Here is a 24,625-nt window from a genome sequence, read left to right on the forward strand (position 1 = left end):
GTCGCCCCCGTAGGTAGGGGAGGTGTGGGGGAGGTTTCCGCCTTGGTATGACGCACTGATATTTAGTTACTCTCTCCGTGTTCACTGGCTTGCCCGAACCCCAAGAGATGTGGAAACCGCAAAAACGGTAGACGTTTAAATATGATTGCAGAGCCCCTTTAAGCACTAAGGATCATATGCACGCTGTAAGAGTAGTTACACGTGCTGGCGTCTGCAATATGTTTTTCTAAAAAAACATCTAAAACCAAGGGCACGTTCCCTCAGGTAAGACGAGCGTGTGGAGCACCTAGCTGTACCCACATTCGGAGCGGTCTCCGTGGTGCTTGGGTAATTTGAAAAAGAAAAAAAAAATGTATTGCGTGACTCCTCGATCTTTCTTCGCCAGTGTAACTGGCAGCTTCTGATGGAGGGGGAACAAATTTGCTAGCGATGTCACGAAACTAGCGAGCCACGACTTGAACGTACCGAGTTGCAAAAACGGTTTTCTCAAAATTCCAATTGCAAGCGTTTCTTTTTACATTTTTTTTTTACTTTTTTTATAGTTTAGCGCGTAGGCCAAGGTCTTACTTTGTTCAACTAGATTATTATCAACTTTAGATAGCACGAACGCCCCCTGTTTTCTCGATGTTAGACGCGGGCATGGCAGCCACGAGAGTAACCGATTGATGGCCGCGCTCCTCGCTGCCCGTCGGTGACGTCATGTTTGGATAACGGGAAAAAACTGGGGAAAAGCTGGGGAAAACGATGTTTCGGTTTCGACAGAGAACAAATACCCCTTTTTTTAAATTAACTAAAGTGTATCTGGGGGAACGAGATAGCATTTCGGAAACAGGAAGCCATCCGCATTCAGATGATGCCTTTAGATTAGCTAGCTAGAAGAATCGTCGGAGTTCCCCTTTATAGACCCCAGGCCAGCGGTTGTACTGCAATGGCTAAATTGCTCATCTACAGCTGACAGACAAGTCGCTCGTTGAAGGCAGACTAACTTCAAGGCTGTATGCATATACCCACAACCATTTTTTTTTAGAAGTTATATATGTGTCAGGAATGCATAGTTATTTAAATCAGCTCCAAAATCATAAAATTGTTTAAGGCTCTCCCAAATAACTTATACACGTGCTTATCGAGGATGAAAACGTCGGAAAAGATTTGCAGAGAATCTTTCAGATAATTTGGGGATAGATTTATTTATGATGTATGTCTTTAAGGTGATCGACCCTTTATTTATGTTATCAAAACTTCTGTGAAAATTTTTTTTATTATCATCAATAAATTTGACTGTATGAAGTTCACATAAACGCTTGAGACCGACACGGCAGGTCGATACACGAATATACGCCTACGGTTAAACCAAACTGCCGAAACGTGTTTTTTTTTTTTTTTTTTTTCTGTTTGGCAGTGTGAAACATTGGGTCGCGGGGTACATCAAAAAGGACTCTCTGCTCACATGATGGATCTGAAAACAAATACACGAAATATGAAGAGAGGGATAATAAATGGTATTTTTCAAAATAATCCGATACACAATGCCTTACTACAAAAATAAATACAGAGATGTAATATTTCTAATGACACATAAATAGCGCGAAGGACAGACAAAGATTCTTATACTCCTAACATAAAGCACATTTGGGCATCGGCTAGCTTCCGTGTATTTTGACACATTTAACCACATTACCACAGAAGGATATTGCGAATCGCCATCTGGTGATTTGTATGGAATTCCCAAAAATCCGGATACACTGGGATCTCCAACTTCCCCCCATCCCTTAACTCAAAGGTAAACAACAAACGTTTTTTATTTACTATGACACAACCAATTTCGAGAAGCCTGCACATTCACGCTCCTTAGAAACCAAAAAACAAAAAAATGACAAGACCAGCGCAGGTGCGTTTGCCAAAGTGAGGATTACCGTCGAGGCTTGAGCACCCTCTTATCCGCCGATTGAAACATCGGAGATCGTCTCATTTCCTTGGACGTTAGCAGTATTAGCGGCAGTGCGTTACAGGTGACGCTGTTACCGGTAATGCGTTACTTTTTCGGTAACGTAGCAACGTACTCGTTACGTTTCTTCTTAAACAGTGACGATCGAATGACGTATTTCCGTTACTTATTTCTAGTTACGTGTAACGTAGATACGTCGTTACCTCTACCCAAAACATAAAAAAAAAAAATTCGTCATATTTTTTAAATGCTTTACACACCTTCAAAATCAAAACCGTAAAAAAGATAAGTATTTATGTTAAATTATGCATAAACAGAGCGTTTCTTGAGATATGGTGCTTATGGTTCATAAAAACGGCTCAGGGTTTCAATTCATTAGTAAAAAGTAATGTGCGTTACTTTTATCGGTAATCGTAACGGTAACTCGTTCCCTTTATTTTGTGGTAACGAAGGTCGGTAACACGTTCCTTTAATTTGCAAATCACGAGTAACGTATTTCGTTACCTTTTTTTCTTTAACTCCTTCAACACTGGACGTTAGTGCCGCCAAGATACTTCGTTGTGTCCCGACCACGAGACGCCGAGAATCTGAGACGAAGAGGACGAAGGAGCCACAAGCGCGAGCGCGAGATCACGTGTACCGCGGACCCAGCGCCTCATTTGGAACGAGGGCAGTCACAGGAGTCGGACGCAGGTTCGGACCCGCTGGAAGCTCACGAACAGGCCAGCAGTCCCGAAGAGGAAGCGACGCCCTTGGCCCGCCTTGCTGACATCCAGGGGGAGTCCGCGTTCCCGTTCGGCGTCCGACGTCGCCTGCCCGCGAGGTTCCGGCCCGCTAGCAAGCAGCCGCCCATCCGTAAGTAGACCGAGGTCCCATGCCAAGGCCGCCTAGGCCGTGGCATGATAGGCAGGCCCGAGTCTAGTTTGTTCGATTCAGACGGCTTTCTCGGTGTCAGAGGTGGATCTTCCAAATTCCCGGTTGGAGAGCGCGCAGGGCCAAGCGTTCGGCGTTCGAACGCCAGGCCTTGCGCGAGGACCAGACGACGCTCTTGTTCTCTCCGATTCAAGGGAGGTAGTAGTGTAAGCGAGCGCCATTGGGTTTTGGCCATTTTATTTTATTTCGCCGGGCGCATTCCTGAAGTCGCCTATAGGAAGCTCGGAGGGCACGAAGGTTGTGTTCTCGGGAAGCTTGTATTTACACTGACTCCTCAGCATCAAAGGTCTCACACGTGGATTCCCGCGACATGAAGGCGCGACTGGCTGGCGTCAGGCCAGATGCAGCCTTTCGTTACAGCCCGGCGAGACCAAGCTCCGCGGGAGAACTATACGGCAGTCTACTTGCGGTACTCAGAGCGAGAGCGTTGTGCGATGGTGGTATGCGATCACCATAGTTTCCATCATGTAACCTAAATTTGTACTTCTGAGAATATAAAACCAAGTGTTTCTTTAAAAACCAAAAGCCCAGTTGTCAAGACCTCGTTTGTATTCCAGAATATATTTTATTTTAGACTAGTTTGTTAACAGTAGGGAGAGAGGAAGGCCTTTGTACCATACCCACTGACCCTCCCAATCAGAGCTCGGCGCTCTGACATCGCTGCATGCTCCTCTCCCTCAGTTTATCTCCGTACAGCGGATATATAATCTCAGTGAATACTCCCTATAGGTTGTATTCCATGGACACCATATTTGAGGACGCTGTTTAGAGCGCATGATCAGCACGAGCTCAAAGTAATAGGCTGCTAAGACCGGGAATCCTGATGGTGTGGAATGCTCATTGCAAAGGAACTGTGGAAGCTCGCCGTCGGCACGGGCTCAGCAGTTCTGCACACAGCTATGGCCGCCATTGAATACTCCCTATATCACTAGATCTGTGACAATCATGTAATCGATTCGTACTTAAAAATAAAAAAAAATTATTCGACATATGTAGCACAACTGCGGTCATTATTCTAATATTACTTTTGAAGGGAGCTGATAACGTAATTTCCTATGTTGCGCCGGATGACGAAAGTGGGTTTCATTTTTGTTTTTGCGTGAAAGAGTTTAAAGGACATCAGCCTGGCAACAGTTTAAAATGTCACCTCGCACGTCTCGAGACCGACTGTCACGGTTCCCGTGTATTCTTGCAGAGAGACTTCGACTGTCCCCCGGTTTGATAAGCGAGACCGCTGCACCTAGGCCCAGACGTGAGACAGAGAGAACCTCGAGGCCCGGCGGACTGAATCCCTCTCATGGCACCCGCATCCACCAGCGGGGTAGGCGAGGGCGCCCCCATGGCGTCTGGCTCCCGAGTCCGGGGACGCAGAAGGAACAGGGCTGCTGCTTCCAGGAGCCGTTCCAGGTCGTCTTCCGCGACTCCGGCAAAGCGAAGAACGACGAGGCGCACCAGGCGCCGCCCGTCATCGCGCTCGAGGGCTAGAAGTGCCAGCGCCACGACTAGGAGGTCCAGGGCAAGGAAGGCGACGTCAGGGAAGAGCAAGAGGCGAAGGTCTAGACGCAGCAAGTCCGCAACTGGTCGGTCATCCCCTGCGAAGAACAGGAAAGCCGGGGCGAGCAAGAAATCTGCTGCGAAGAGGAGGTCCAGAAAGCGCAACGTGGCTGAGGAGTCTGGTGTGGCAAAATCCGCTTTGAAGAGAGCGTCGCGCAAAAAGTAACCAGTCCACCTTTGCAGGCTCCTGAAGATTGGAATCAAGGCCAATTTCGAGGCAAAATTAAAAAAAATGCAGCTTTCAATAATGCTCAAAATTAAAGTATTTATTTTCTACAATGCTCAACTGTGCCCTTAATTACCCGGAGGGCTTAAAAGGGACCATTAAAAGGTACTGAATATTCGAACTTTACTATTGGCGATTTTCACCGCATGTTTCCGAACCTACTTTACGGCTTCGACTTTAAACCACCAGGCGCTGTGAGTATCTGATTCGCTCGAGAAGGCTGGAGAGCGAACCTGCCGCCAGAGCTTTCTGTTCTAGCCGCTGGGTGCCGTCGATATCGCAAGAGTGGACAATACTCGGGCTCGGCTTTCTGTGGCATTTTAGCAGTGAAGAGTGCGCGTGCACACTTTTCATTGACGCTCAAGGTGTGCGAGCGAACGGGCGCCCACACACCTTTGGCTTCATTGCCACAAAAGGTTGGCCCTCAAGTATGACTAAATATCGCGTGGGAGACAAGCGATATCGTGGCAAGGAGCAAGAAACTTGATTTCCACTCAAATTTCGAACCCAAGAGCAGACTGCTCATCGTTCTTTCCAGCATTTATTTTTTTACTTTATCGTTATCCGCTCATGTCTAAACGGTTCCAGACGCGTGACCAAATGCTGCTCACGCAATGGACGTGACGCGAGCACTCTGTCTCTTCTCGACATGCGTTCGGTTACCCCTCGGCAAATATTCGATTTAGCGTTCAGAATTTTCATTATTGTAATTGCAGATTTGAAGGAATAGTATAGGCAGGTACAAGTTAAGAATGTGTCAGAAGCTCCGTCTCCAGCGCGAGCGTTCCGTGAGAGCGATTACGTACATCTTCAATCTTCTATAGCGGAAGCCCACACTGTCTAAAAGCTGACGGCCAGTCTAATATCCCCGTTGTGCAGTCGGAAAGACAATGGAATCTACGAGGAGACCTAGCGAGAATCCCGAAGGAACCTTTGACCTACACTCTTAGAAAAAAAAAAGTTAGTAGTACTTACTAGCAGAAAGTTAAGGCCCGTTCACACGATGCATTTTTCTCGCGCATCTAGTGTCGCAAAACGTAGTTTCGCGAAATGGTTGCGCCGACTGAACGAGTCCGAAAAGGACGCGCGCATCTAAAAAAAGTTGCGCGCACACCTCGCTTCTGGAGCGAGCTTTTGCTGAAACTTTGCCGAGTCCTGTCAGTCACTCTGAGGGCGCCGCCAATGGCCGCTCAGAAACGCCCTCACGTGGCCTTTGAGGGGAGAGCGAGCTGTTTGAGAAGACCACTTCACTGCCGGTGTTGTAGCCGAGCCAAATCCGAAAAAAAAACCGAAACCACGAACGATCGATGGATCCTGCCGGCGCTTCCGCAAGCACGTCAAGCACCACTGAAGGAAAAGTGAGTAGAGTATCGGAAAAAAATCCAGCGATGGACGAAGACGTAATTGGTGATGATGATAATTCGCGTCTATTTTTAGTCATAATTAAGAAATAAAACCTTGAGACAAGGAAACAAAAAGGGACGTACACAGTACCGTCTCAAAACCAGCACAGCGTATACAGCTCTCATTTACTTCCACAACAGTGTTCTTCTTTGTCAACCTCCATCCAAATTATACATATTCAACAGTAAACAATAGACCGATCTCACCAAGCGTTCGGCGCATACGTGACACCGCCATAACTTTAGTTCGCAGGAGACAAGCAGCAGTGCACGAGAGGGCTCGTGCTGTCTCGCACTCATCACGCGCAGAGCTCCAGCGAGGTTGTCGCACGTGCAGAAAGACTAAACTTCCCTCGGTGCATTGCGGCAGCGGTGGCGTAGTCAAACTGGCTGGTGAGATCGGTCTATTCAACAACTAGTAAATGACAATTTAAGAGTAAATTAAGTAAATAGAAGTAAATGACAGCTGTATGCTGTGCTGGTTTTAAGACGTTGGTGTGTATGTCCCTTTTTTGTTTCCTTGTCTTAAGGTTTTATTTCTTAATTATGATTGTTCACCAGCTCGCCTGCGTTTTGACTCTTAAAATGTGGCGGGAGATGGAGAACACGACGCTGAATGGTTAATGGTGATTATGATGACGTTGGCTTTCAACTGAAGCGCCACTTTATGGTCAACACCCAAACTATTTTCGCGAGTCTAAACGTCATCGTTGTTGCACGTGAAGCGGTACGTGTGAACGAGCACATTTCGCGAAACTTGAGTTTCGCGAAACTGTTGCGCGCCTAAAAGATGCATCGTGTGAACAGACCTTTAGCAACTGCATGTCAGAAGATTCGCCACTGCACTTACTAACGGTCAAGTTATACCCTAGTTCCACTAGCGCTCTTAATTGTCCTTCAACCAACAATCGTTGGCATCCCCAACTGTCATTTCAGCCAGCCGGTGCCACAAGCACGAGAGCTCGAGGTGGCTGCTTTGAAGCGTTCTTCCGGAGAGCGATCACTCTATCAACCTGACAGTGCGGTGGAAGCTATGCGCTTGTCGGACCAATCAGCCGCTTCCCTTTCATTGCCTGGCCGCATTCTCTGCGCGTGGGGGGTATGCACGAGGGAGCGTGATCACGTGGAAAAAGCGTGGCTGGCCCAACGAACATTTAGCTTCCACATCACTGTCATGTTAAGTCCAGCGAGTGTTCCAAAATGCGTCTTTCGTGCATCAGAACTCAAGGAGGAGCTTGCCAATCAGAGGGCAACATAGAGAACGCGTAGGAAACGCGCGATGACGAAGCAGCCAAGCGCGAGCCGTGTTCACTTCAGGTATAGGAGGGAAACTAAATCACTTGGAGGCGTTTGGGAGGTAAACAAACACACGAGGTGCAGATGGAGCAGGTGAACTTGCACGCTGTATTGGCGACGTGAGCGACCGAAAGCGTCGCTGTGGTCAACCGGCCATGATTGGCCGAATGCAGACTATGACGTCAGGAAAGGATTTCTCATCGACGAAAATAAGATGAATGTAAGAGCTTGAATTTTGATGGTGTTGGCACTGTCGTTTTGAGAGGGTAACGATTTCAAGCCTCCACATTGCTCATTGCAAACACCATCGAACTTGTTGTTCGCAATGTAATGACGTCACGAAAGGGAGCCATGGGAGGGCGCCGCCAAAACATCTCGCCGCTAATAGGAGACAAGTGCACAGATGAAGATAAGGTAAAACAGTGTAATATTTGCTTCTTTTATTTTTTTCTATTAGAGCGCAGCCGACACTACGAGCCAATGGGACCAACCAAACGGCGTCAAAGGCGCACGGGCATGACGTTCGTCATCTTTCTCTCGTGCTCGATCTATCCTCTGCTAAACCAATCAAGTTCAGTGAACGCACGGGGACTTGCGCTTTTAATACCTGCGTCGGTGGTTGTATGTCTTCGAACCTTCGACTGCGCTCTGACTTATGATTAGGGTTCGGTGTTTTCGCTAAATACCGACCAACCCCGAAAATTCACCCCCAAGCCGGTTTCATCGAAGTCGGGGAAAAGCGAAAAATGCCGAATAGGAGAGCCCCTGAATGACGGAAAGCTTGACGAAAAGAAAATCTTTAGCCCCAGCTTTATCGTGTGCTAAACCGGAACACACGCGATGCTTCGAACGACACATGTTTTCTCGTTTTTTTTTTTTTTTTTTTTCTTATCGGCCCGGGGACGTTTTCCTGCAGGTCAGGCTCGTATATGTCCCCTGGAGTCACCGAAATCCCACGCCTCTGTCCTTTTTTCGTCAACCCCTGTGGCGCTCTCCTGGTCGAAAACGCCTATCTTTCGAGTTGTGACGTGACTCGAACGTTGGGGCGGAGCCTTAAACTCAAAAGTCGAAAGGTTCTTCTTTACCTGCAGAAGTGGTCGCAGTTTTTGCGCGCCGCCGAAACGGTGTTTTGCTTAAAGAACTTGTTTATACGTTCTGGTACGTGTTGTACCTATAGTTTTTCCACCAACGGCGAGGTTGTGTCTTCCCCACGGCGGGTCATCGCCTGCAAATCTTCCCCCTAAACCAAGGGTCGTTGCATCCAGACACAGAAACCTACACAGTCAGCATAACCCCTAAGTGCACCTGTCAACGGGCAGGTCGTTTCGTAAATTAGACGAAGTGCCGTGGACGCGGATCTCGGGCTCAGGCCACGACGGCGGAGGCCGCGGATCATGTTCCAGTGGTCGCGGGGGCTGGCTGCTGGGGTCCCGAGCGCGCCAGAGGTTTACGCACAGACGTAGACGCAGGATCGGGTGAACCCCCCGGGGTGGTCCCCGTATGCATAGAATCCGGTGTGATCTTTCGCTGCGCTTGTGTTCGCGAGACCCATGTGCGTTGCGTCGGGCCTCCGAATTATCGAGTGGTTTTAACGTACCTAATACTCACACTTCGAGTGACGGCTTTCCGCGTGAGGCACGTCCTCGCGATTCCCGCTGGAATCGTCGGAGTCAGTTTACTTTCTCCGTCAATAAACTAACCAGGGCTCGTGTCTCAATGTTTGGGCTCTATAGCCGTGAGACCTGTCCTTGGGAGCTGACCTTTTGGCCTCCTGGCGAGGGTGGTTTTGCCCGTCCGATTGGTTGAGAGTGCATCGGGGCCTGTACCCAATGTGTTTTATAACTATATATAGACTCGGATTAAACGGGACAGGTTTCGGCGCACTGTCATAACCCCCTACCATATCGGACACCGGACGCCGAGGCGTCCGTCTTTGTAACTGCTTAACTTTGTAAGCCGTGCGCGGCAGGAAGTTAATCTTTAATATTTTTCCTGTCTTCATGTGATTGTTTTAAGCAGCAGTAAAGTTTATTTCTATCTGTTGTATTTATTACACCTCCGAGCCCGTTAACTTGCCGCCGTCAACTAGAAGAAGCAAAAAGTCTTCAACGCCAACCAGCATCCGGGCCAGATCTTCCACGATCATCACCGATCCGCGACAGTAGACACCGTAGAAGGTGTCTATCGAGGCCCGAGACCGAAAACAATCTGATCTCTACTCTACCCCAAAACCCATTATAGCTTTTCGCTATCTGGATTATTGAACTGGAAATCTTAGGTGATTATGGATCTCAGGTTTTCTGAAGTTAATCATTTGTTTGAAATATGGATTTCAGGTTCCCAGAAACAATTCCAGATAGATTTCTAGTACCATAATCCAGGCAACAAAATTTTACATTGGGTTTTGCGGTAGGGTTGAAGTCCTCAGTCATGTCGATGTGATATCCCTTGAACTGAGAAAATATTAAATCGCATATCACTTCAGGAACCGAAAGTGATTCCAAAGGGTATCGGTTAAACCATTATAGCAACCGAAAACCGGAATCGAACTGTTATTCTTAGCCGAACCGGAACCGGAACCGAACTAAAATTGTCGCCGCCATCTTGGAACTGAGCCGGAAAAGAACCGGAAAAAAATTTGTACGGTGACCGGTTCCAAACGGTTCAGTCCAATATTTTTTGTTTGTTAATACCACAAACTGAATATTTGAGAATGCAAAATAATTGGCAGCTGTGTTTCTCTCCCTTTACCCTCCGTCACATGCATGGGTGCTACCAGTGCCATCTTGGAATCACGTGATGCTGCCGCCATAGGGTGGGTTCAACTCTTCCTCCCACCGCCCCCCGTGCCTTGGCGAAGCCGTTGTATTCGCGTTTCTTGTCTTGTTTCATCGCATTTCTTGCCTTACTACGAAAAGTGTCGTCCAATACGTACCTATATTTACTATGTATAACATCATAATGTGCACAACTTCTGCAGTTATTTCGGTAACACGTTCGACCATTTTCACCGTTGGCGTGCCGGATACGAGTAAAGAGGCTCTATCATGTACATTGAGCATAGGAGTCGGAGACAGCACGAGCTTTCAAAGGTCAATCACTTAGGAGGACTCCGATTTTCTTATTATTGTAAAAGTGGTGGAACATTCGCAATAAGAAGCTCAAGGTTGGAACTTAATTCTTTTGCGAGGCCCTAATTTACGCAAATCGCGCAATTTGATATGTATCAAAAAAAAAAAAAAAAAGATCACGCGAATACAATATTTGAACAAATACAGAGCATACCCTTCCCAAGATTTGCAAAATATCGAGTCCGCAAACAAAAAGTCGTTTACAGAATATTTATGATCGCGCATTTAGCACTGTAAGGAAGGTGCCAAAAATAGTCAGCGTAAAAAGCCACTATGTGTATTGCCTAAAAGCATCCTGCTTTGTATTTATAACCGAGTGAATACAGTTGCTTTAGATTATATTTGGGGAACTCGTGGAGAGGGTAGGCAAAGAACGTTTAACATGCATCTTTTCCTGATGCTAGAAATAGTGGTACCTCCACACCAGATGGTTTGTTTATTCATAATATCTCACCTACATCTGTTCGACGTTCTTAATCGTCTTTGGAATATAAACATTCGCTTGATCACATGTACCGTACTCGGTGCCATGCCATAAGTGTTTCAAGTACTCTAAAAAATTTGTGAAGATAGAAAGTTCAATTTAATTTATTTATTTCAACACAAAGGTTGGGACTCCCCACGCAAGAAACTGCCACAGACAGCCTGGAGTGGGTCCGCAATATGTCACGCCGAAAAGAGGCCGTCTACTTGACAATCACCCGAGTGTATGCAGCCTTGTCGACAGCGAATAGGGATTTCCTTTCAGTGGCCGGCGACGCCGAAATAAAAAAAAAACAAAAACGAATTTGTTCAAACAAAGAAAGAGCTGTCTACACAAGTCCATGGAGCGGCGCCTGGCCTTCTACTTCAGCCAAACTTGCCGGAGGTCACTACTCTTGCGACTTTTAAATTTATTCGGCAGATGCTCCAGAAGACAAATGTCAGACCTCATTTGACGCGCCTGCCACTAAACGCATATATCAAGAACATCGCAAACAGATATCCATATAACAAATAGTTAATTTCCCAAGGCCAATGTAGTAAACTGTTGTTAGGTAGTTAAAGAAATTTCCTACTCCGTCTATGCGGATCGCAAGTTCGTCTGCTTCTTTTGCAGGGATTGTGTTCACGTCAGAACGTCGAGCTCCGATTGGCTCTGATTGAAGGATGGTGGGTAGGCCTCGGCAGCTTACTTTGAGGTCTACCCACTATCCTTCAATCAGAGCCAATCAGAGCCAGTCAGACCTCGGTGTTCTGACGTCACTGCAACCCCTGCAAAAGAAGCAGACGAACTTGCGATCCGCATAGGATGGACTATCGAGATTTTTCTCGACTACTTAATTTCTTTTGAAAGAAAACGGACCAAGACAATATCTTTTTTTCTTCAATTACCTCCTTTATTTATAGGAGACCTTTCCAGTCTGCGAAGTTCACAAGCGAGTCGGTGTCCGCGAAAGGCAAACAGCGAGCAGATAAACTTGGGACTTGATGTGTTCTTCGCGATCCAACATTTTGTTAATCAGGTTGTCGACTTGTTACCTCACTGTGCATTCCTGCATTAAAGTCTGTTGCAGCTTTGACATGACCGCGAGCTTTTTACCTTCCATCGCACTTGGGTGCAGGCGCAGCGAAAGCACGGCGGCAGTAAAACGAGCGCGTGTTGTGAAGCTTGTCCTGCAAATAGAGAGTTTGAATATAAGGGGGCCCCAACGCTTCCGGTCTCCCTTTGTTGGTGTGTTTACCTAATTTTCAGGCAAATAAGGGACTATGACGCCGGAGTACCCCATTTAAATTGAGGAAGTCACTAGATTTATTAGCGTTGTTGAAACCGCGATGTCAAGTGACATCATGTCTTCGCCCCGCGAGTCACGTGACACCGTGACGTATTTGATTGTCATGAGCCCGAGTCGAGCGCTTCGGTTCATGACATTCGGCATCGCCAAACATTCGGGTAATGGCTCGTGTTCAATGAAAGATCAAAGCTTAACTCTAACATTGTCTGAAGCTCAGGCCATGCCCTTTGATTTGCCAACCCCAGTGCATGACTATGATAAACATTAACGGTATATAATTAGCGTCATATCATGCATCGCCGCTTGTTCTAATTGCGAGTTGAGGAGGAAAAAGCTCTTTCTTTCCTTTCTTTTTTCTCTGACTGCCATTGCGTAGAGAGGAAAACTAATGGGTGGTTTTGCTAGTTATCAACGACAGAGATTAGTTCTTAAGGCTGGTTGACACTGTTGCAACCGACTACGACTTAGTCAGACATAATCGGTTCTTAAGCCTCTTGTGGCGGCTTACGAAAGCGACGCGCAGCAGCAGCGGCGATCGTAAGCGGCTTAAAAGCCTGTCCTGTCGGACTCGGTCGTAGTCTGTTGCAACAGTGTGAACCAGCCTTTAGAGGTATTTACTGAAAGAGTAAAAATTGTTGCACGACCCATTTTACATGTACACATCATTGAGGCACCCAAACAGTTTTTCGTTGTTGCCGAACTGCCTCAGAATGTTGTCCCCGAGCATAGAAGTACTGAAATGACTAAATGTGACATCAATCCGACGTACTTATAGTGTGTACTGGAGGGATAACTGAAAAGAAAGATTCTAGTGGCCTCAAAGGAACAGACGAACGTTGGCAGCCGCTCTAAAAGCTCGTTCACAGACTTCCGTCTGACCGCGTTTGACTGCGTTATGACTGTTTGCTTAGAGCTGTTGCTATGGCTGCCCTTAGGACGAGCCAATGGGGAGACGCTGTGCTGCATGACGCAACGCAGCAAAACGCAGTCGATGTGTGAACGAGCCTTAGGAGTGTCGTTTTCAAGCTCTTCCTCGATCTTCGACCATTTCCATATTTTGTTTGAATGTCACAGTTTATGAATGCAAAACAAAAGCAGCGGAGGACTGTTAACAAGTGACACAAACATAACACCCCAAAATGGAAGAGGGGGTCCTCCAGGAATAAAAAGGAAAGGGGGACGGAAAGCGCGTTTTCGTGGTGCCAGACGCTCGCGCCGTTCCTCACGACACTGCACCAAGAAAGAATAATTGGTGCTTCTCAAAAACGTGGCTTGCACTGAGCGCGAACCTTCTGCATCGTGCATTTTGCACCACCGGATTTGTATTTTTCAGCAAGAGCAAATCCAGTGACCACCTGCATATGGTGCAATGACGTCACGTACAAACCATGTTAAACAGTTCAGTTTTCTTTTAAAATGCGATGTTCGCAACACTAGCAAAAGTAGATGTCCAAATTGTAAAGTTGTGCCGTATATATAGACCTTCTCACCCTCCGTCGCATGGGCGCTGCCACCTTGGAATCACGTGACGTGGCCGCCGTAAGGTGACTTCAAATCGTCGCTCCTCTCCACTCCGCGCCCTGGCGAAGGCGTTGTATTCGTGTTTTTCGTCGCGTTTTACCGCGCTCCTTTTGCTTTGCTTTGTGAAGTGTCGTCTGCTGCCTATTTTTTATTAACTAACTTCGTTCCATCCTTATGTGAACAGCTTCTGCACTTGGTTTTATTGCACGTTTTGACTATTTGTACAGTCGGCGTACCGAATACGAATGAGGAAAGGAATCGGCGTTAGCACTGGCGCAGATTGAGTAGGTAGATGATTCTAAGACACACGAGGATTAAAAGGCCAATTATTTATGACAACGCAAATTTGCTTAAGTGATAGTGGTTAAGTGATAATGGCGCAAAAAAGAAGCGCAAGATATACTTATAATTACGCACTTATGATCTTAGAGAAGGCAAATATAGACAACGCAAGGAGTCACGGTGTATTTCTTGAAAGCATCATGCTCTGCCTTCATAACAAATTCAAAACAGTTGATTTTGATTATACGGGGGAATCATTTTTTGCAGTATAAACATTCGCTTGATCTGCTTATTTATGAATTTGAAGAAACTATACGCTTTGCTCGGTCTTATATCTGCTGTCATTCAGTTTTCTTAAGAGATCCAATTCCAATCATTTCTTTAAACACGAAGGGTTGGTCTCCCCGGGTGAAAAACGTGTCAAAGACAGGAGTGCCTGGCAAAAGCGCCCGAGGCACGCAATGTTTGACGACGAAAAGAAGCCATCTGCATGGAAATCACTTGAGGCGATGCCGGATTTACCCTCGACGCCGCTAAAAGTAAAAAGCGCATCTGTTCAGACAAATAAAGATCTGTCTACACAAATCCATGAAGTCGTGCCTGGCTTTTGACTTGAGCCAAGCTTGCTAGAGGTCAAGTCTCTTGCGCCATTTAATTTAATTCGGCAATTTATACGGGAGACAGATGTCAGACTTCAATTGACGGGTTTGTATCTTATATCTAATATTCTCAACACGTTGTAAGGAAATGTCCGTACAACTAAGTTTCCCAAGGTCAAGATTGCGAAATGTTGCCAATGAATACTTTAGCAAGGCTGATAGTTGAAAAAATGCTATACTCCGGCGGCCTAGAAAGCACCGTTGAAACATCTCTCGAGTACAAAACAACACAGACACAATTGCTTTTTTTTTTTTCTTTTTCATTCCATGCTTCATTACAGGGGGGTTTCCCGGTCGTCAATTTTCACGAAACGGTAGTGTCCTCGAAAACCAAACAGTGAGCACTAAACTTGCGAGTTCATCTGTTCTCTGCAATTGAGCACATAGTTATAGTCAGGCCGCCCACCTGCTTTTTCACTGCCTCCATACAATATTCTTTTAATTAATTTATTTTTATGAAAACTCGTAGCAGTGGATACGTCCAACACGGCCGTATATAGACTTCGCTAACCCTCCCCCAGCATTATTTAAGTCGTTTCGAAGCCAAACCTGGCCGAACGAGGAACATGATCAGATGAAGATGTTCGTTAAAACGTCCATATTTTAGGTTCGTAACCACCTCGTAGTTTTTTGGGTGGCCTGTTATCACTGTATCATTGGTTCTGTACCAGAAGGGATACATTTATATGACAGAACTAAGCGAAAGCGACGTAACACACCAACTCAGCCGCGAGCCCGCTGAAACTGAAATCAACCAAATTGACACCACCTTATGGCGTCGCGTATTTATTCATTTATTTATTTATTTATTTTACCCTCAGGGCACATGACATTACAGAGGGGAGTGGGAACAATAGTAAACATAATAAACAATTGGAACAAAATATACAATACTTAAAGAACAGGGGACATGAAATTGGCAATAGATGTACAAAAAAGTGCGTGGTCATTAATTGATGTGAGCGATGCAGGTAAGCGATTCCAGTCTTTGAAAGTCCTGGGAATAAAAGAGTCACAATAAACATTATAGAGTGGCAAAATGGGACACCGACTTTGTGACGATGATCAAGGCGTGCTGAAACAAAGTAAGGGGGGATGATTAGCAGTGATTTAAGCTGAGGAATATGGTGATAGATGTTATGAAAAAGACAAATACGAAAGACTGTGCGACGATGTGCGAGGCTTGGAAGTAACAAATTATCTTTCATTGATGTAACATTTGTGGTGCGGTTATAATTGGCCATCATGAAACCTGCAGCTCTGTTCTGAATACCTTCAAGTGAATCAACGAGGTAAAGGGTAGAGGGATCCCAGATGGAAGCTGCATACTCTAGCGTGGACCTAACTAGTGTTTTAAAAAGGAATAGTTTTAATGATGATGGGGAGTTACGTTTGAGAAAACCAAGCATTCGATTGGCGTTGTTAGACACATAGTTAATATGAAATTTCCAGGAAAGGTCAGCACTTAAAATCACACCCAGATACTTGCATGAGTTTACAACTTCTAGGGGTGTGTTATCAACACTATAAGCAAAATTGAAGTTGGCTTTACGTGTTATGCGCATTATTTTACATTTATTAATATTGAGTTCCATTGACCAGAGTTCACACCAGTGTAGTATGAAATCTAGGTCATGTTGCAGTATTTGTTAGTCAGAGTCAGTAGATATTACTTGATAAATAGCACAATCGTCAGCAAAAAGTTTAATTGAGGAAGAAAGCACCACAGGCAAGTCATTAATATATATTAAAAAGAGTAGAGGTCCTAGGACGGAACCCCTGAGGTACTTGGGAAGAAACTGGTGCAGAGGAGGAGTTAGTACCATCACACGTTACAAATTGTGACCGATTCGTTAGAAACGATACTAGCCAGTTAAACACGTTAGAGTCGATGTTAAGTTTACTTAACTAAGCAGTAAAAGTCGGTGCGATACCTTGTCAAATGCTTTGGCAAAGTCTAGAAATATGCAGTCCACCTGAGATCCCTGATCAAGTGCCGAATGAAAGTCGCTGGTGATAGACAAAAGTTGCGTTTGACAAGATAAATATTTATGACAGCGCCCGCTGTTCATCGGTTAGGTAACTACTGAGACGAAAATGTCTATAGCAGTCTCGTCATGATCTACAGCAGCCTAATCAAACGTTAGAGCGTACGACTGAAAACCACAGCGTTGTAAAATAAGGGCCCAAAACACCTGCATGTAAAACGGAATATAACCTTAGACTCCCGAGGCAGTATTTTGAGAAGTTCCGAGTTCATGCTAGCCGATGCCCAAATGTGATTTACGTGAGGATTATAGGAATCTTCGTCTTTCCTTCGCACTATTTATGTGTCATTAGAAATATTACATCTCTGTATTGCTTTTTGGAGTAAGCATTATTAAAAACAAAAATTATTATCAATTTCTTCACATTTCGTGTATTTAACTCCCCCCCCCCCCCCAAAAAAAAAAAAAAAAAAAAAGTTTTCGCAGATCGGTTTAACAGCAGGCGTATTTTCAAGTATCGTCCTCCCGTGTCGGTCTCAAGCGCTTATGCGAACTTCATACCGTCAAATTTATTGATGATAAGAAATACATATTTAATTACTGACAGAAGATTTGAAAACATAAAGAAATGGTCGATCAATTTAACGATATACATAAAAAATAAATGTGTCCCCAAATGATCTGAAAAATTCTATGCAAATCTTTTCCGACGTTTTTATCCTCGATAAGCACGTGTATAAGTTATTTAGGAGAGCGTTAAACAAATTTAAGATTTTAAAGCTGATTTAAAGAACTATATGTTCCTCACACATAAATAACTTCTAAAACATACAGGTCCCCGTTATTGCCGCTTTTTTGTGATGAACACAATTTTATGTGTCTGGAGGCAGGACAAAAACAAAGCACACACGATTACGCACTCATACTGTCAGAAAGGGACAAATTAAATGGCTGCCATGTCCAGTAGAGAATGAAATACTACTAAATTACAAATAGCGCTAATACAAGGACAGACGAAGAAGTGGACAGGACAGGCGCTAACTCACAACTGACAGTTTTATATACAACGAGAAAGAAGAAGGTGAAGGAAGGGGCTGGTGTTGAAAAAAAGAGAAGAAATAGTTATATTTCTAGCCGGAGCATTCTAATAAAGGAACTTATTAGACTAATAGGACTAAAATACAGTTGACCAAAACAAAAATATTAAAAATTAAACAAAGGTATAGAATTTGAACTATATACGATATTACGATCAGTGCCTCGTACAGCCTATAGGGAGTATCCACTGGTGGCCATTGCTGTCTACGCGACTGCTGAGCGCGTGCTGATGGCAAGATTCCACAGCTCTTTTGCAAAGTGAATTTCGCACCATCAAGACTGCTGTTCTTAGTAGCCTATTAATGTGAGCTCGTTCTAAGCATGCGCTCTAAACAGCACCCTCCAATCTGGTTGAGGCAACGTTGCACAACGTTGCTTCAGAGAAGATTTTCCTGCGGAGTGATATGAGTTCCAGGCAAAGGTAGAAGAAGAGGAAGATCACTTAAAGAAGACAGAAGAAAAGGGATGAGAACATTCCGACAGCTGAAAGGTCAATGCGTCAAAGGAAAAGAAATTCCAAATTAAGAGTAAAAAAAAAATTAAATTAAGTGTAAAGAATTAAAAAAAAATCTAAGTTAATGCAAAGAAAAAGAAAACCGAAATCAAGGATTAGCAAAAAAGGAAAAAAAGGCATCATGAAATGTTGCTAGTCCAGCGGTGCGAATGTTATATTTTTTCTCTGTGTGTTTTTCATGTTCAGCTGGCCCCATTCACAAGCAAATGGATCTTTCGTACTGTCCATTATTCTCTCTTAAAAATGACTTCATGTTTACTTACCCACAAAACATTCAAAGAGCAAATCTCTGCGATCTACGAAATCAGCTCAGCGGCGGAACATCCGTTTAGACCTAAAAATAAAGTCTGCGCTTTGGCATTACGCCATGCAAGCATGACGCTTTGCATTGCGCAGTCCCACAGCACAGACTTCAATTTTTGGTCTAAGCGAATGTTCCGCCTCATCATTTGCTGAGCTGATTTCGTAGATCGCAGAAATTGACTCTTTGGGTGTTTTGCGGGTAAGTAGACGCGCAGGCATTTTTTAGACAGTTGGTTTAGAATAACCGAACTATAAACTACTCATCATCTTAATTCACAACTTTTGGTCAATCGTCCTCCTGTCGGAGACTTGGTTCGAGGATTTCTTGGAAGGAAACTTCTGCAAACAAAGGCTGCCATTATACTCCGTTCACCCTTAAGCTGAGACTGCAGCCAAAGGTATACAAGCGCGAGCTAGCACGCGCTCCTGGCTTCGAGACGTGCATGTCTGGCGCGAGCGCTCGTTCTGTGGAAGAACGCTTCAAAGCAGCCACCTCGAGCTTTCGTGCTTGTGGCATTGGCTCTCAAGTTAAGGCTGAAGGATGTATATATTTGAGCTCAATGACAGTTGGGGATGCCAATGATTCTTGGTTGAAAGACAACCAAGAGCACTCGTGTAACTAGGGTATAACTTGACCGTTACTAAGCGCAGTTACTAAGAAGGAAGCGAATCTTCTGACAAGTATAGTTACCAACTTTTAGTTAGTAAGTACCACTAACTTTTTTTCCTAAGGGCGTAGGTCAAAGGGTCCTTCTGGACTCTCGCTAGGTCTCCTCGTAGATTCCATTGTCTCTCCAAGTACACAACCGGGAAATTAGACTGGCCCTCAGCTTTTAGAGTGCATGCGTTTCCGCCATAGAAGATTGAAGATGTACGTACTCGCTCTCGCGGAAAGCTCGCACTGGAGATGGAGCTTCTGGCCCAATTTTAACTTGTATCTGACTATTATATTGCTTCGGATGTGCAATTAGTATAATAGAAATTCTGAAGGCTAAATCTAATATTTGCCGAGGGATAAACGAGCGCATGTCGAGAAGAGACAAAGAGCTCGCGTCACGTCCAATGCGTGAGCAGCATTTGGTCACGTGTCTGCAACCGTGTAGGCGTGAGCGGATAACGATAAAGTAAAAGAGAAATTCTGGAAAGAAAGTTAACCAGTCTGCTCTTAGGTTCGAAATTTGAGTGGAAATCAAGTTTCTTGCTCCTTGCCGCGATGTCGTTTGTGTCCCATGCGATATTTACTTATACTTGAGGGCCAACCTTTTGTGGCAATGAAGCCAAAGCTGTATGGGCGCCCGTGCGCTCGCACACCTCGGGCGTCAATGAAAAGTGTGCACGCGTACTCTTCACTTCTAAAATGCCGCACAAAGCATAGCCCGAGTATTGTCCACTCCTGTAGAGTGCCTTCATACACACGCGCGCCTTTGCTTGAGTGGTGACATCTCAGCCATTTTTCCGCTCAATTGTTTTTCATGCCTTTTGAAGTGTGCGCAATCCGGTGTCACTCAGCTCGAGCGCGTAGCTTTGGCTAATGCATAGACGCCATTTTACCGCCCAAGTCATGCACCGAGTGCGCGAGAGCGTCACGCGCTGGCACATTCAGTGCAACAATGGATGTCTTCACCCTGAGACAGACAGACATGCAGGCACCCTACACTCCTGCAAAATCGACGACACCCAGCGGCTAGAACAGGAAGCTCTGGCGGCAGGTTCGCTCTCCAGCCTTCTCAAGTGAATCAGATATTCACAGCGCCTGTTGGTCTAAAAACGAAGCCGTGAAAGTAGGTTCGGAAACGCGTGGTGAATATCGCCAATAGTAAAGTTTGAATATTCAGTACCCTTTCATGGTCCCTTTTAAACCCTCCGGGTAATTGAGGGCACAGTTGAGTATTGTAGAAAATAAATACTTTATTTTTGAGCATTACTGAGAGCTGTGTTATTTTTAATTTTTCCTTGAATTCTGCCTTGAAGTTTGCCTTGAATTTTGCCTTGATTTCAATCTTCAGGAGCCTGCAAAGGAGGAATAGTTACTTTTTGCGCGACGCTCTCTTCAAAGCGGATTTTGCCACGCCAGACTCCCCAGCCACGTTGCGCTTTCTGGACCTCCGTTTCGCAGCAGGTTTCTTGCTCGCCCCGACTTTCCTGTTCTTCGCTGGGGATGACCGACCAGTTGCGGACTTGCTGCGCCTAGACCTTCGCCTCTTGCTCTTCCCTGACGTCGCCTTCCTTGCCCTTGACCTCCTAGTCGTGGCGCTTGCACTTCTAGCCCTCGAGCGCGATGACGGGCGGCGCCTAGTGCGCCTCCTCGTTCTTCGCTTTGCCGGAGTCGCGGAAGACGACCTGGAACGGCTCCTGGAGGCAGCAGCCCTGTTCCTTTTACGTCCCCGGACTCGAGAGGGGGACGCCATGGAGGCGCCCTCGCCTACCACGCTGGTGGATGCGGGTGCCATGAGAAAAGATTTAGTCCGCCTGGCCTGGACGTTCTCTCTGTCGCACAGTGTCGCACGTCTGGGCCTCTGCAAGAATACATGGAAACCGCGACAGTCGGTCTCGAGACATGCGAGGTGACGTTTGAAACTGTTGGCAGGCTGATGTCCATTAAACCCATTCACGCACAAACAAAAATAAAATCCATTTACGTTATCCGGAGCAACAAAGAAACTAATTTATCAGCTCCTTTCAAAAGTAATAATAGAAGAATTACCGAATTACCACATTTGGTGAATAATTTTTTTTTCCTTTTTCAGTACGAGTAGATCACATAATTGCAAACGCTCTACATGATATAGGGAGTATTCAATGGCGGCCATAGCTGTGCGCGCGACTGCTGAGCCCGTGCCGATGGCGAGCTTCCACAGTTATTTTGCAACGTGCACTCCACACCATCAGGATTGCCGGTCTTAGCAGCCTGTTAATTTGAGCTCGTGCTGATTATGCGCTCTAAACAGCGTCCTCAAATTTGGCCTCCAGTGAATACCCCCTATGGGGAGTATTCACTGAGAATTTTGAATCGCTCTACGGAGTTAAACTGAGGGAGGGGAGCATGCAGCGACGTCCGAGCGCCGAGCTCTGATTGGGATGGTCAGTGGGTATGGTACAAAGGCCTTCCTCTCTCCCTACTCTTAACAAACTAGTCTAAAATAAAATATATTCTGGAAAATAAAGGAGGTCTTGACAACTGGGCTTTTGGTGGCTAAAGAAACACTGGGTTTCATATTCTCGGAACTACAAATTCGGGTTACATGATGGAAACTATGGTGGTCGCGTATTGCACAACGCTCTCGCTCTGAGTATCGCAGGTAGACTGCCGCATATAGTTCTCGTGCGCAGCTTGATCTCGCGAGGCTGTAACCAGATGCCGCATCCAATCTAGAGTCGCGCCTTCATGGGACGGGGATCCACGTGTGAGACCCTTGACGCCGAGGAGTCACTGTAAATACAAGCTTCCCGAGAACACAACCTTCGTGCCCTTCGAGCTTCATAGGCGATTTCAGGAATGCTCCCGGCAAAATAAAATAAAAGGGCCAAAACACAATAGCGCTCGCTTACACTACTGTCTCCCTTCAATCAGACAGAACAAGAGCGTCATCTGGCTTGCTATGTTGCGCTTTTTGGACTCCCAGGAGACTAGGGAGAAGGAAGTGACGTCAACAACGCAGCAAATGCAGATTGGATGTTGATTTTGTTTTCTCCTGTCAACATCCAATCTGCGTTTGCTGTAACGTTGACGTCACTTCCTTCTCCCTAGTCTCCTGGGAGTCCAAAACGTACAACATAGCCCCCTGCTCCTCGGGCAAGGCCCAACGTTCGAACGCCGATCGCCTGGCCCTGCGCGCTCTCGAACCGGAAATTCGTAAGATCCTTCACTTACACCGAGAAAGCCGTCTGAATCGAACAAACTAGACTCGGGCCTGCCTATCATACGAAGGCCTAGGCGGTCTTGGCATAGGACCTCGTCCTACTTACGGACTGGCTGCTGTTTGCTCTCGTGCCGGAACCCCGAGGGCAGGCGACGTCGAACGCCGAAGAGGAACGCGGACGCTCTCTGGATGTCAGCCAGGCGCGCCAAGGGCGTCGTAGCCTCCTCTTGGGGACTGCTGGCCGGTTCTTGAGCTTCCACTGCAGCTGGTCCGAACCTGTGCGTCCGACTCCTGTCACTGCCCGCGTTCCGAATGAGGCACTGGGCCCGCGGTTCACGCGATCTCGTGCTCGCGCTTGTGGCGCTTCGTCCTTTTCGGCTCAGATTATCGGCGTCTCGTGGTCGGGAAACAACGGAGTATCCTGGCGGCACTAACGTCCAGTGTTGAAGGAGGTAAAGAAAAAAAAAAAGGTAACGAAATACGTTACTTGCAAATAGAGAGTTTTAGTAATATAAGAGCAATTGCAAGCCCCCTACGTTAGCGTTAACACTGCGTCCTCCACACTGCGCATAAGCCATCCCAGGCAGCACACCAATGTCGGTCCGACATTGGCCTAACATTGGCAAAGACCGGCCTCAATATTGGACAATATTGGAAGCGCTACCCTTTTCAATGTTGGCCCAGTGACCGGTGCCAATGTTGGGCCAATGTTCAGCCATCGTTCCAGCCGATGTCGGCCCCATCATTGGTGCCAATGTTGGGCCATCGCTAAACCATGGTTCCAGCCAAGGTGCTCCCACATTGGCGAAGACCGGCGTAATATTGGACAACACTGGAAGCGCGACCCGATCCAATGTTGGCCGTCATGCTGATTTTTGGCCATCGTTGCACTCGCCCAGCTCTTTGCAAGTGCCCTCGCCAAGTTGTTTGCAAAAAGGAAGGTAAACAGACACAAGGGATTGTTTTGAAATCTCCTAACAGTTTATTACGCACAGCTTATTCTGTAGACAAGCACAATCTCAGCAATTCGTAATATGTGAAGATCTACTACTCAGCTGTGATACAATTAAAAAGACTGCAAAGCAAGCAACAACCGGGGTAATTCTTGGGTAGTGTCCAGTCTCCCGGCAGCTGACAGAATTGTTTCGCCAAAATTCTACCACTAGTCGCCCCTCATTGGCGGTGCAATCAGTTCATCGAACTACATTTCATAGACAGATCGTTTCATCAACACGCGATGTTTCATAAAAAAACTCAAAATATGTTTTGTTTTCTTCTTTTTTTGTTGCAATGAACCGCTTCAGATTAGCATGAAGCGGCGTGAAAGGGTGGGCTGGTTCGGTGAGCACGCGCCTCAGGAATACACGCGCGACGAAATGCCCCTACAGCGCGCAATTCGCGTAACGAATGTCGATGAAACGTAAATGTCGACCAGAAAGGTGGCAACGAAACGTGTTTTTGCGAAACGCAGGTAGAATAAAAAAGTCACTATTCTACCTGCGGTTGTGACATTATTTCAGACAGATAATGGCAGGCGACTGTCGGTAAGATTGCGGGAAAATTATTCTCCCAGCTGCCAGGAGATAGGCAATGCCCAATTCTAGAGGTTATCCGGAAGATTGCCCATACAAGAACGGACAATGATCATCAAGTAGGTTGCAGCACACTTACGTTGAAAATACTGGACTTGAAAGATGTAATCCGACTGATATGTCAACACGGGCACTGCAGAACAACCACTCAAACACAAAAACTACAAGGAAGTGATCCGTGAAGATTCAACACAATGTAGCACACGCTGCCATTAGCCGAACCGGACACTAAACTGTGCACAAGAATGTCTTGGGCCTCTTTGAAGAAATCGACACGGGTAGGACTTTTCGAACGAGATACCATTTACCACAGAAGCGAAATCCACAGCGGGCCTGCACCCCGCAGGCCGCATCACGCGCGAAACTAGGTCCGGTCCTTGCGACGCAGGCATTCCGAGTTTGTCAACGGGTAATGTGTCATCCGTCAAACCACATGATCACACTTCTGCCGTTACCCGCGCAGAGAGAGCGGATTCAAGTCCGGCGAGTACGCACAGCAACCGCGCCTTCAGCTTAGGGAGAGAGAGAAAAAAGAGAGAAGGAGT

At 46.1% G+C, this 24,625-nt stretch overlaps 2 protein-coding genes across 2 annotated transcripts; one reads left to right on the forward strand and one right to left on the reverse strand.

The window, feature by feature from the left end:
- Positions 1 to 2,657: 2,657 nt before the first annotated feature.
- Positions 2,658 to 4,806, reverse strand: LOC120839289. Its single transcript, XM_040209552.2, has 3 exons — positions 4,802 to 4,806; positions 4,072 to 4,619; positions 2,658 to 2,800 (listed from the first exon to the last, which is right to left on the reverse strand). The coding sequence occupies exons 1-3, from the start codon at positions 4,804 to 4,806 to the stop codon at positions 2,658 to 2,660; spliced, it is 696 nt and encodes a 231-aa protein (XP_040065486.2).
- Positions 4,807 to 19,690: 14,884 nt separating this feature from the next.
- Positions 19,691 to 22,740, forward strand: LOC120839290. Its single transcript, XM_040209553.1, has 3 exons — positions 19,691 to 19,752; positions 20,635 to 21,117; positions 22,557 to 22,740. Exons 1-3 carry the CDS (start codon positions 19,691 to 19,693, stop codon positions 22,738 to 22,740), a joined length of 729 nt encoding a protein of 242 aa, XP_040065487.1.
- The last annotated feature ends 1,885 nt before the right edge of the window (positions 22,741 to 24,625 follow it).

This window comes from Ixodes scapularis, unplaced genomic scaffold (assembly GCF_016920785.2).
Source record: "Ixodes scapularis isolate PalLabHiFi unplaced genomic scaffold, ASM1692078v2 PGA_scaffold9__187_contigs__length_104089568, whole genome shotgun sequence".
In the NCBI taxonomy this organism is placed as follows: Eukaryota; Metazoa; Arthropoda; class Arachnida; order Ixodida; family Ixodidae; genus Ixodes; species Ixodes scapularis.

Coding starts and splice junctions, on each gene's coding strand:
- LOC120839289 (XM_040209552.2), bottom strand. Junction 2,801..4,071: donor GGGACAGTCGAAGTCTCTCT/GCAAGAATACAC, acceptor CGGTCTACTTAC/GGATGGGCGGCTGCTTGCTA.
- LOC120839290 (XM_040209553.1), top strand. CDS start 19,691: ATGCGTGAGCAGCATTTGGTCACGTGTCTGCAACCGTGTAGGCGTGAG. Junction 19,753..20,634: donor CGTGAGCGGATAACGATAAA/GTAAAAGAGAAA, acceptor TTCAATCTTCAG/GAGCCTGCAAAGGAGGAATA. Junction 21,118..22,556: donor CTGGCCTGGACGTTCTCTCT/GTCGCACAGTGT, acceptor TATCATACGAAG/GCCTAGGCGGTCTTGGCATA.